The sequence below is a fragment of the Stegodyphus dumicola genome, chromosome 2 (genome assembly GCF_044657685.1).
Source record: "Stegodyphus dumicola isolate Sdum_Otavi_A_Nest chromosome 2, ASM4465768v1".
Lineage (NCBI taxonomy): Eukaryota > Metazoa > Arthropoda > Arachnida > Araneae > Eresidae > Stegodyphus > Stegodyphus dumicola.
Genome location: NC_140769.1, coordinates 236,443,331 through 236,457,024, shown reverse-complemented (window position 1 = coordinate 236,457,024; position 13,694 = coordinate 236,443,331). Strand labels below are relative to the sequence as shown.

The 13,694-nt window shown below is 30.9% G+C and overlaps 1 protein-coding gene across 6 annotated transcripts in view; it reads left to right on the top strand.

Annotated features, from left to right (window-relative positions):
- The window catches only part of Orc3 (origin recognition complex subunit 3), a 114,595-nt gene that overhangs the window by 28,498 nt on the left and 72,403 nt on the right, over nucleotides 1-13,694 (top strand). For 3 of the 6 annotated variants that reach the window (XM_085811918.1, XM_035364181.2, XM_035364180.2), the window contains 2 exons: nucleotides 832-905; nucleotides 3,083-3,200. The exons of 1 other annotated variant lie outside the window; for it this stretch is intronic. In XM_085811918.1, coding sequence (XP_085668044.1) covers nucleotides 888-905; nucleotides 3,083-3,200 — 136 coding nt within the window. In that variant the 5' untranslated portion in view covers nucleotides 832-887. Of the gene's footprint in view, nucleotides 1-559; nucleotides 667-831; nucleotides 906-3,082; nucleotides 3,201-13,694 lie in introns of all 6 variants that reach the window. 2 more of the 6 variants (XM_085811917.1, XM_085811920.1) reach the window with 2 other exon arrangements.

The following is a 13,694-nucleotide window of genomic DNA, read 5'->3' as shown; positions in this document are numbered from 1 at the left end:
TAATTTTTAAAAGGGAACTGACACTTTACCATGGAAGAATAATCAAAATGTTTACAACTACATTAAAAAATGTAACAAAGTGGGGTATTCTCTAACAGATCCAAATGAGTAAGTACGTGTACATGGAGGTTACAGATATGTTATAAAACTATATCATTAAAAAATAAAGAAAACACTAATTAGAGTTGTATATTTTCTTACTTTATCAGTTTGTGTCATATGAGTAGTATACTGTTAGAACATGCAAGACATATTCTGCTAGACTATATTATTTAAAGATCCTTCAAATATATTAAAAGGCTAATAGGTTTCTTATAATGGATTGTTAATTGTTAGGTTTCTTATAATAATTTGTTATAAGGACAAAAACACACATCAAACCTGACAGTAGTAATTTTCAGCACTACATGATTGACTGCCTCCTGAGTACTTTGTATCATAATAACATAGAATAAGCATAAATGCTTTTATTCTCATAAGTTTAATCTCTACTCATGTACATTTTTATGTTACAGAGTTAAAATTAATTCAAACAAAATAACTTTTACTGTCATTTCAGTTTGGGATTAAATTTAATAAATTGGAAAATGCTGATAAAGAATAAAAATGAGCCTTATGAATATTGAAATATATATTACTTTAACTGCAATAAAAAAGCTACAACAGGTAAACTTTTTAGTCTTCATTGATTTGTGAAATATTTGATTTTAACAGTATTTTTATCTTTGTAAGTGGTACCTTGCTATTTTACCTTTGTATGCTGAATTTTTAATTCTTTAAAAAGATTTAAATTTTTAATTCTTTTATTGAATTAATTTTGTATATGAACAGCTAAAAGTGTCTCATGTTCTTCCAAGCTTACTCAATATGCCTCTTTATGGAATGAAATGGAATGCAAAATTCAGGTAATTTTTAAAATTTTATTTGTAAAAAATATTAATCTCTTAGAAACCACTTAATAATGTTTCACATTTTTTAGTTAATTTTCATCCATCATTTTTTCCCCCGATTTACTATAACTGGATGGCTGTACTAGAATTTAATGTTCTTTAATGTCAGTATAGCATTTGCCAAAGTTTATTTCACCCCCTTATTGTAGAGAATGTTGTCTAGTAGTGTGTACAGCAGGTAATAGACCAAAGCTGCATTTTCAGAGGAAAAGCTACATAAACAACCAAATCATAATGAAAATGAATCTATTATTACAGAATCAGACTCTTTGCAAGATTCTTGACTATTTCTTGTTTACATAACTAGAGTGGTATGTCATTGAATACTTATAATTATCTCTGTAACATATTGTTGAGTTGTACAATCATGTAACATTTCCTGTTACACTCGGTGAAAGGGAATTTCATGGTGTAGCAAAAATATAAGGCAGCCATTCATTGTAAACAAGTTCTGTTGTAGATAACAGTGGCTTTGCGATTTTGTGAGAATCCATTATAAGAAACCTATTAGCCTTTTAATATATTTGAAGGATCTTTAAATAATATAGTCTAGCAGAATATGTAGACTTATTGTATACTGTCTTTTTCCCTTTGTGCATTCTGTAGGAAATAATTGATTCCAGTAGGGTTGTAACAATTCCAGCTTCACTTAAGCACCTGTCCGAGTTTCAGAATATATTGTATTCCACCAGCAGCCGAGCAGTAAAGTCGCTGAACACTAATAGTTCAGTCTGTGGTTTGAATCCCACGAATGGGTTGGATGCATGAGCGTTTTTGTGGTTTTCCCTATGTGTAACATGTATACAAGTCTGTTTCCCTTAGAAAGTCCACCACTTAGGCAGATAGCCCTCGAAGCTTTGCCATTATCACATAATCATTTAACATATTGTGCTCTGTTTGGGCCATGAATACCTTTCTGTTGCTGTTGAAGGAACCACGAAATCTGCAAATCCATGACTTGGATATGAGGTAGAATTGCACGCAATTTTGTTCCTGATATAGTTTGCAATTTCTTAAGCAGCCTGCCATCTAATAATGTAAAAGCTAACACATGTGCAACCTGTAATTTTTATTAAAATAAGAACTACTCTAAGGCAATACCTCTAGTGTTTTGATTATTCAGTGATTAAATTCCTTTGAAATTCTGAATCTCATTTTTATTGCAAAACCAAATTTTCTACAGAATGTTGAAGATTTAGTTAACATACTTCAGCAAAAGCAGCTCAGTAAGTACATGAAGAGAACAACAGTTTCATTGTTTATAGTGATCTGTTTTCACTTTAAAAAAAAAATTCAGAGAATTTATTCTGTAATTCTCTGAATTTTTTATAATATTTTTTTATTTTATATTTATATCAGTTTTATAATTTTTTTTATTCTTTTCTTATATATTTATTATCTAATTCTTATATATTTATTTTTATAAATTATTTTATATTATAAGATAGTTATTCTTTTAATGAAACATGTATTGTTAAGGTTGTTGCCATCTAGTTAGATGTTGTGCCAACATTTATGTTTGGCAATAAGAGACACTTTGCCAATAGAAAAGTGCCAAAGATGTTTATATTTACGAAGAGTTTTGTTACATGGTTGACACATAAGTTTTTAATGTATCTTGTTATCTCAGATCTGTTTATAATATGATAGGATTTTTTTAAGTATTTCATTGCATTGAAACCAAACATAATTTTTTATACTTTAATTACTTTTAATGTTGTCCTTGCATTAAGTAATATTTTTTATTAGTATTTATCACATTGTATGCATTATTTTCAATTTCATTACTGTGCCCTTTTCTGTAGGGATGATCAGAATACTTGTGCTTGTAAGCACTGTTTTTGTAATTCATTTCATGTTATCTTTCTTTTGGATGTTAATCTGATCTACTTAATATATTATGTCTGTTTTTTTCTCTCTTTCAATGGGCATATTTCAGCCAGATAAGGTCTTCACTATAGTTTTCATTTCCAGACAAATGTTCCTGAGAGGAATTATAATACTACATCTGTTCAAAATATTTGTGGCATTAAATTACTATTATTTGGAATACTTAGACTCATAATTAGGATAACTTTTTACTTTAATTTTTATAATTACTTGAAAATTCTGATATTTTTTTCCCTCTATAGGAAATTGAAAAACAGTCTCATAAAGAGACATTTGACAGTATCGTTAATTTTATAAACCAGTGTTCTCTTACTTCTGTACAAGAAGTGGATGAAATACCTTCTGTTGTATTTGTGATGGGTAAATATATTAATTAATAATTATTCTTTTTTGAGTTTATTTAGTGTTATTTCCTTTTTTAAGTTTTATACTTTTTAAATGTAGTATAAATATTGAAAGGAAAGATTTCAGCTATTTTTATTCAGCACTTGCTGTATTTCTAAACTCTCTTCTTCTTTTTTTTTTTTTTTTTTTTAGTCCAAAGGGATTTGAATCCCGAAGGACTATTAGTTTCGTTTTGGCATTTTGCATCGGACTCATAAATGTCGGTTCACTTTTCAAACTGTTGCCACAAAATGTTAGAGTCCTGCATTATATTTGAAGAAATTAAATAATGAAAAATCTGCATAAATGTATGTATATTTCTCGTATTGTGATAAAACAATAGTACATAGAGTCATCGAATTTTGAATAACGTAATCCTCCAACGAATATGAGCATGTGGAAGACCAAATTTGAAATTTGAAATTTGTTTTATGATCGATTTCCTATTTTTTAAAACTTTGATGAATTTTTGATTAACAAACTCAAGGATTTCAAAGCGAGCAATGGCAACGTTGTGCAGAAAAAACATTTTTATCTCCAACGCGTGAGTCTCTGTATCGGAAATTCTAAAGATATGCTCGTTTTAAAACTATTTTGCGATATTGCTGTTGCACCGGATCTTATGGTTTAAGTGCGAGGAACATGATATTTAATAAAGAAAGGTAACACACAAAATGTTAAAAAAACGCCCCTTTGGACGTAATTTAAAATCTGAAACATTTCAGTTTTTGTTTTGTTTTGTTTTGTTTTGTTTTTAAATAGTGTAAATATATAGAACAAATTGATGCTTAACATTAGGGCAGCCATCATTGTGCAAGTTGATGTTTCATTTATTTATCTTTTTAAAGAAGAAAATATAATTCAGAAATTATTCACTGCGTACATATTTTGCATTTTAATTAAATAGTTAACCCTAAAATAAATAAACCTGCTTACAAGTGAGTTATTGTTTCTTTTGTTCTGGTTGAAATAAACTAATAAATAGATAAAATAAAAGATTAGAAATTAAAACAGTGTTTACATAACATAGTTTTAAAATATATTTAAAACAGTTGTTCCCTTTTGTGGTTCTGTGACAAAATACGGTATTTCTATATCACAGTTTCTTCCATTGCTGATAAATACTCTAAGCATATATTTAAAAAACAATTTACGACAAAAATATCACAGTATAAAAAGCTTTGAAATTTCAAATGGTATAAAAATAATGCATATGAAAATATCACTGTTGCTTGTTAAAACTGAAGAATTGTCATGTGGCAGTTGCTTGAAGAACTGTTATACAAAGTTGGCACATTTTGAAATTTTGGTTACTTTTACTAGCGGGGTTACAGTAATATATTATGTGCCACAAAATTTATATAAAATTATATATATATAATATATAGGACATTTTTGGAATTTTCCTCTTATGTTATCATTACATTACTTAAACATACTAAATTTATTAAAATATAAACCAAAATTAAGATTACAAGTTTCTTGGAAAATATATTTTGTGAGCCAAAGTGTTAATATTATAGGTTACATATTGAAGACATTTAGCTAATCACAGATATATGGTGCATTAGTAATTTTGTTGAAAGCTGTATAGCTTATAGTTCTAATGGTCTGTGCATTCTAATACCATTATGACAGCATTAAAAAATGAAAGATAATATATGCAATGACAAAAATCCAAAATACTCACAGCTTGGAACACTTGCTATGTGGATTTATAAATTTTAGATTATTAAATTTAAGGATAAAAAAATCATAATAAATATGAAGTATATAAAAGCATACATTTCTGTGTAATGAAACAGAGTTTATAAAAATATATTCAAAAAATTATTTTTTGCATTATTCAGACATCTTTTATTATAAAATTTTAGAATGTTCTAGTTTGAGAGATTTCCCTCCTTCTTTAAAATTCTCTATAGTTATTTTTACTTTCGGTGCTTCTTTGTTATAGTGGCCTCCGAGATTGAATCTCCAATCATCTGAGCTGTCTTTCTAAAATCTGTCTACATGTTTTTATACCTTACCACATAATCAATTTTAGCACCATGTTGCTTTTTTTTGCTCTTGCCGTGTGTACTTATATTATTCATTTCTGATGAGGTTATTTGAATTTGCATTTTTTATCTAAAAATATATTCATTGCCTCCTTTTTTGTGTGTGTGCATGCTTGCATGCATGTGAATTTGATGTTAACAATTTTAAATTTACCAAGTAATGAGGTGGGTGCCATATTTTTTTCAAGAAAGATGTCTTTTACCTGACAAACAAGTATGCGAAAATGGCCACAATATGAGAATTTATGTTAACGATGAAATCATTTGGAGGTGCAATGTTAAAAATTGCAATAAGAAGAAGGACCTTCGTCTTGGAAATTGTTTCAACAGTTCCAGAATATTGTTCATCTCTGCGATTGTGTATTCTTGAGCAAAGGAGTACATGAAATGATGTAACAAACAACTTAATATGTGTGAAAGTGCTGTAGCTGATTGGAACCTTTACATGCGATAAAATAATAATAATAATAAGGATTCTTAAAAATATTCTTAGAAAACAACGTGTGAGATATTATTATTATTATATATTGTGTTTATTTTCGCATTTGTGCTTCACAGGCTTGGTGACAGCCGCGATCTTGGCGCAGATCTAAAACTGCCAAATATAGTTATTGGCTGCTATAAGAATGAAGTACTTTACTTTCTAATAACTATCAGTTAAACAGCTTCCTTGTTCTAAAAATTTGAATATTTTCCCTCTAAAGCTAAACTTATAATAAATAGAATCGTTTTGTTGTTCTCTAGGTCATTTTTACAATCTGAATCTTTCTGCACTGGATCTAAAACTCTGACTGATTTCATCAGTGATTTGATAGTGATTTTTAAGTTCATCCATATTTGTTATCTATTGCACAATGTTGTCTTGACAAACTTGTTCATTTTCATCATTTCTTTTGCATAAAGAAGTGGTTATTTAGCTTTAGCCTTTTTTTGGATCTTAAACCTAGAAAATTCATCCCTGTTATACTCTGCTACAGTAAAAATTGAATGTAGCTGTAATATGTGTATATAGATTGTGGTTGTATATTTATCAAAGTTGATTTTGAAACAAAGTTTTTTGGGGGGGTGGGTGGGGGGTATTGTAATTTTACTTATTGGGAATTTTACTGTTTACATCTGAGAGGTTTTGCAGAATTGAGTTATTTGTCAGATTTTTGCTCTTTACATAAAAAATATAAGTAGAAAATTTATTGCATTTCAGTAGCATTAGTGTTTGTGATTGATACATGAAACTGAGATATTCAAGACGGATTTCTTATTTCAGAAAGGTCATCTGTCTGAGTTTCATCCTAGCTTTGATCAAGGACACCTTGAGACAGGGTTGCCATGTTATCTGGAAAACCGGAAAAAGTGAAAATATTCGAAAATTGACCATAAAAGTCAGGGAATTTAAATATTTTAGTCAAAATCTGAAAAAGTCGAGGAATTTCATAGTGCGATTCCCAAAAAGCAATTTTTTGCGCCAACATCGGAAGCAATCGCTTTCTTGGCGAATTTCATCTCGAGCGTCATTCGGACAGCTTGTGTAGAGCCAATTTTTGCAGTGTCAATCAGATTGTCAGAAATGCAAAGCGAGTTTCCAGCATCTTTGGTTTTCAGTAACCTCGAGAATCCAGAGATTCGCATGCGCATGTGCAGTGCATGTTGAATAAAAGTAAATTCCTTCCATTCTTGTATAAAACAAAATCTTTTAAACCTTTTCTTCTTTCTTAAATGCCTTATTTGTCATTTTGCAGTAAAATTTAAAAAATAAGAATTTAAAAAATAATAATTAAAAAATAACAATCTAGGCTAACTATTTAATATATCTGTTTTTGCCAAAATATCATTGATTATCATAATTCAGTTTTTAATCCTTAAGTAATTAACTTTGTTTTAATGTTATTCGTATTATTTAATGTGTCTTCGTTTTTCTAAATTTATTTATTATTAGTTAATAATACTTTCAAATTTCAGGCTATTTTCTCTGACATACATGTGAAACTAATTCTAGTAGTAATATGACAAACCATAATGAAATTTAGTGCACATATTTTTTACTTATGTATGCTGCTAAATAAATATAAAATACTTGAATTTATTTTAAAATATCATTGAATAGATTTCTTCTTCCTTTAGCTGCAAAATTTCTGCAGAAAAGACACTTTTAAATCCCGATTGAGCAGATTCTAATCTCAATCCTCAGTGGAGAAAACAACTCCTATTATAGTTATAAAAGTAATGCTTTGGGTATTATATATATATAAAATCAAATGTAATTGGCAAATTTTTGTGTTTTCGAGTGGTACCAAAATTAATTTACCCTCTGCAAAACCAGAGTGCACTATGCAGATAACCTGGAATTTTTTTGAAACACACCTGGAAATGTTAGGAAATAATTTCATGCTCTTGTTTGAGTGGCAACCCTGTTAAGAGATTGATTTTATTGTATTTTCTTCTTCCGTCAACTACATATTGAAAGAACTCAACATTTACTGATTTTAAGTGTCTCCTTTCTGAATAGATATTATAGTCAGAATTTATTTATTTACAGATTTGTAGCTTTTGACAATAAAGTTATTAGCTGTCTTGCCTCTCGATATTTCTAGAAAATAGAAGTAAAACTACTAGGTAAAAGTATGTGTTTAAATGTTCTTTGATTGTGGGTTGTTTAGTCACAAAGAGAACAAACACACTAGTAAAATTCTGAAGCCTAATCTAAAACAGATGAGGATTAATGGACTCATGTCCAGTTGAAAATGTGGTAATGCCGCATCTGTAGCATGGAGACAATTTGAAATTTCTTATCCAAAAAATCTTTACTACATTTTTCTCCTAACTTTTACATGCAAAGTAGAGTCCTGGCTCTCATTTAATTTCCATGTTTATCAGTCTCTTAACAGAAGGACTGATAATTTGATTTCTGTAGTTTTAAAGCTTTGGCATTCCTACTTGACAGGAAATTTATATTCTGCTTTCTCTCTTCTCTGCAATGAACCAATACCCACTGAACTGCTGAGGGTTCTGAAAGAACATTCAAAAGGTGTCCTCATTTCAAAGTAGATTTCAAAGCACAAGTTCTCTTCTGACAAGAACCTAAAAGTCCCTGAAGATGATTTCTTTGTCAGCAGTTTGACCAGTCAGAAATATTCGGGTCTTATCTGAAATTCAAACATAAGCCCAAAGCCATGTCATTTGACCTCATTTAATCACTGTCCACAGCTGAAGTTTTTGATCTAATAAAAATATTTTATTATTTACATTAGGGATGCACAACGTTTTTAACAAAGGGGATACTAACATAAACGACTTGGTTGCCGAGGGCCAATAGCGTATGGAAAAAATCCCCGGGGGTGGGGAGGGTTCAATGCAATAAGTCGCTTAATTTGCAATTCAGACATATACCATATCAAATTTAGATTGATTTGGAGACCATCATGTATGTATGTATGTAAGGAAAGAGGGATGGGGTTTCCCTTTTCCCTTACATGTCCCTTGAGGTCAAAACACCCAGTTCAGCTTGAAAAAAAATACAGTTTATGCTTGTGCATGATAATTTAATACTTGTATCCAAATATTTTAATAAAAATGTGTACAAGTTAGCCTTAGTTAAATGTGATGGTTGAGACTGAATTTTATCAACAATTTTTGATATATTTGGTTGAAAGCTAGTTGTTGATATTCTTAAGACAGATTGCAAGTGGTAATCTATCAGTTTACTTCTTAATTTTGACTTATTTAGATTCATAAGAGAAAATGTGTGTTCACATATATAGGTACTATCAAACATGGTAGCACATCTGCTTGCATTATTTTTTAAGTGCAAAAATTTGGCTGGTAGAGTTCTATAAAAGTCCAGAATATCTAAATCACAGAACCTGTATTTGCATAAGTCAGAAATTTGTAAATCAATAAGTTCCATTTGAACATCTTCTGAAGCTTCTTTGACTACAACATAAAATAGATCCCCAAACAGTTTAATTTTAAACTTATGCGACTCAAAGTCTGCAGATCGCTTTTCAAAAGAAATAAGCACCCTCTTTATTTGATTGAATCAGGAAATCAGAATCAGAAAAATTTTGTTTGAGTTTTTTCAGGTAAGGAAAGGTGACAAAATTTTGACAGCCAAGCATCTTTGACAACAGCTGGAGTTTTAGTTTGAATGCAGATGCTGCATTAGCCAGGTGATTGATGAATTGGTTTTTTTTCCCATCAATTTTTAATTAGGTCATTCAGGTGGGCTGTCACACCAACTAAATATGCCAAGTCACACTTGAAAGATGATTCCTTTAACATCCTAGTTTACCTGCCATTTTCTTTAAGAAGTGGTATTATTTCAACAATCAAATCAGCAAACCTTTCCAAAGCCTCTCCATGGCTCAACCATCATACTTCAGAGTAATATATGAGATCACGATGTGGTGTTTTTGTGTGTTCTAGGATTTTCTTAAATTGCCTTTGGTTTAAACTATGTGAATGAATAACAGTGATTGTATCGCTCACTACTTTCATTAGGCGGTCAACTCCTAGTTCTTTCGCACATAGCTCTTCTTGGTGCATGATACAATGATACCCAAGCAAATCTTTTCCTCTATCATCCAGATGGTTTCTCAGAAACCCCACCATGCCATTCTGAATTCCAATCATGGCTGGAGCTCCATCAGTAGTGATACTAACAAGTTTGTTTATATCCAAATTATGTGCAGAACACAAATTTAAAACTGATGATTAAATATCAGTTCCAATTGCTCGCCCCTTCATTGAACTCATTCCAACAAATTCTTCAGTTACTTCAAATGTTTCGGAAATTTCCCTGACAAACAAAAGAAGCTGAGCTGTTGAAGTAACATCTGTTAACTCATCAGTTGCTAGAGTAAAGTACTTAAATTTGGCGGCAACAGTCTGTAATTGTTCAGTAACATCATCAGATAAATTTTCAATTCTTCTTTGAATTGCCATTCTGCTGAGACTCACATTTTTAAATTTGTGTGTAGCTTCAGAGCATACTTTCTCGGAAGCCAACAATATACATTCCTTTTCAAAATTGCCATCGGTTAATGGGCAGCCTTTTTTAGCAATTAAGGCTGCAGTTCCCAAACTAACTTCAACACAGTTATCTAACTGTGAAGATACCTTTGTAAATAATTCCTTTGAGCAACGAGAGAACGGCGAAGAGATTCAATTTTACGATTTCGATCCTCTCCCTCAAGCTTTGAAAATGTTGAATGTTTCATGTTGTAGTGTCGCTTAATGTTATACTCTTTGCAAGCACTAATTGTAAAATTGCATATCAAGCATGTAATTCTATTATTTTGCTCCACAAAAATGTATTTCGAAGTCCAGGCCTCCGAAAATTTTCTTTTATCGTCCGCTAAGTTTCTTTTCATTTTGCATCCATCATCAGGGCAACTATCAAAACCACGTGGAACAAAAATTCTACATTGTTTCCACTTTCAAATTAATATTTAACCCTTTGTGGAACCTAAAAATTTCCTTCTGTACACACAGAAAAATTGAATGAGAAAGGATTTAGAGGTTACTATAGGTTACAATGAACCTTCTTTATTTATAGTAGATGGCAGATCAACACAAACCAATCCATATATTTTAGCCATGTTTTGTTTTTTAAGACCCTCATTTTTCAAAGAAATCTTTCAGGTTTATTTTAGGTTATAAAAGGAATTGTTTGAAAAGATATTTCTCTTTTTTTTTTTTTCTGTATGCTAATCTCCTTATTCTATATTAGTTTTAAATTTTTAGCTTGAAAACTTGCCTAAAATCGAACGGCGAACTTGAGCTGTGCCCAGACCAGGCACACCAAGACTCTAAGACAACTGAGAGACTGTATTCTTTGTTTCTCCGCATGTCATCGGTCATTTCAATTATAACAGAAAAGTGGGTCCACATCTGAGTTTCATTTCCTGTTTTTCTCTTTCTTCTTCTCTCTCTCTCTCGCTCTTTTTTTTTGGGGGGGGGGGATAGGATGTTTGGATAGGATGTTTGTTATGCAAAAATACATAACAACTCAAAATATCTGTAATGAAAATTATGAAGTAAATCTTAAACACTTATTTCCTCGAATAAATTCCAGAATGGATTAAGCATGATTTAATTTGCAATAATAAAAGAAGGTGTTATCTTTGTTATTGCGAAGCTTACTTTCTCTAGATTGGCAACAAATCTACACTATTCTGCTCTTTCAAATGTAAACAAGCAATGGCCATCATGGCAAAAATTATTAGGCTTAGCGGCACTTAAACAACTTTTAAATTGTTGATAATCCTAAAAATATTGCATACAGATGTACTAAAGGCATAAAAAACTTAAGCAGAAGATAAGAACAACATAATTCAATCATTCTTTGAGCAAAAAATGCACAATTTACAAACATATAAGAATAAAGAAACTGAGATCACTGATCCGAGTAACAGAGTGGATATATATATACGTATATTTATATACTTTTCGTGCGGCTGATTGCAACCAAAATCTGAGGCTACTCATTGAGTTATGCAAGATGATGTACGCATTTGATTGAGTTATGCGAGTATGTACGCACAGATGCCACGAAAAATTCTCTTCAGAATTCATTTTAAATTAGTTTTACAATTTTTTTGGGGGGGAAGAGTTCTTTATTCTGTCCTTATGTGCAGATGTCAAGCAAAAAACATTATTAAATTGTATTCGATAGTGTGTTGAATATCTGCGTATATATGATGCATGGATATTTGCGTTGAAATATGATGCCTGAAACTTTTCGCGATTGCAGTACTTCTTTTTTACTTAGTACAAGGAAGTAAAAAGAGTCTTTTAGGGGGATGTAGAGTAGCAGATCTCCCTGTGGCACACCCTAGGTAATGCTAAATCTGCTACGGTATTCAGAATATAGTGTTTTTTAATTGTGGGCAAAATCTGTTATTCTTTTACACGCTTCCCAGCAATGCTCTTTTCAAAGCTCTATTCAGTCAGTGTGCCCGCTTTGGGCACACCCACTGAATTAAAACGATAAGTGCTATCTTCATAAATTTTACTTGTGTACTTCTCTAGGCCTAATTAGACTGCCTGTCTTTTTTTTTTTTTTTTTTTTTTTTTTTTTATTGAAATTCCAACTTTAAAAGGTAGCATGCTGGAAAGGGTTAGACAAAAAGTGAAATATTCAAAACATGAAACTTCTTAATGGTCCTGAAAATAAATAAACACACACCTTATAAAACAATGTATAGTCACGAAGCCAAAAGTGCAACGACGGCAAGCAAGTTAATGCACCACTTCAGATCCGAGCAAATATTTTTCTCTTCCACTTTACTAGCGCATGCCTGCAAACACACTCATGCTACGTCATACCACAGACTCTTTCTCAATCTTCTACAGGTGTTGGTCCTACAGGCTAGGAAGCAATTTTCGCATGCAGGCAGCGGATATATGCTTTGGTTAACGCCGGGAACTTGGCTCAGTGCCAAATCTCACTTTGAGGGAACAGAGTAGAATGAGTATGAAAATTTTTTTGCTTGGAACCCCTTCTAGAGACAACCGTTATGTCAAATCGCAACAAAAGTTTGAAAAGGTGTCGGCAGGCCACAGGTTGTGCAATTTATATATTTTAATTAACGAAGTTTGACAGCATGCAGCTCGGCTTTTTTGACAGTCTACAAATTTTGGTGTTTTCTTATAAAGATTTTTTACATGACAGCATTACATACATCCCTGTTCTAGCTAGGCATAAAATGAAATTTAGTTTATTTGGAGAATTTTATGGTAAAAATCGAATAAAAAATTCTGGGAAAAGAGCATTGCCGAACATCAAATGATTAATAATGAAATGAAATTTCATGACTAAAGAAGTGTTTCAAGATATTTTGGTTTCATTTTTGCATATAGTGAAAATGCTCACTTTCTTAATTGCAGTATAAAGTAAAATAAGAATTTAATGAAAATCATTTAAGTCATGTTGCAGTAACACATAATATTTTGAATGAATATGAACATGATTCTTTTGAGATTTTTGATTTCAACTTTGCTATGAAAATTTGGCTTTTATTTTGTTTAATTTCTGTTTTGGAGAATACATAGTTTCTTCATAAATATAAATCAGCAGTGAGTAAAAAGAAACGTAAGGCTGGAGTATATTTGCTGTTATTTTTATGCGCCTCTGATTGAGAACAATAATGTTCAGTTTCATATTGCAAATTTTTCACTTTATACAACACCGCTGTTGCTGATAAAGTGTGTTTTTCTTTGAACAAAAGTAGGAAGTATATAATGCATTTTAATGTTTATCAAAGATTTTCACATTTTATTGCAATTTTTAAATTTTGTGTGTTATGTAGCTATGTATGTTATTCTGATTATCTTAACTGTGTTCTTACATTTATTAGTAAGATAAATTTAATTAACTGTATATTTATGTGTTTACCTTGCATTCTTTTGCAGCTTT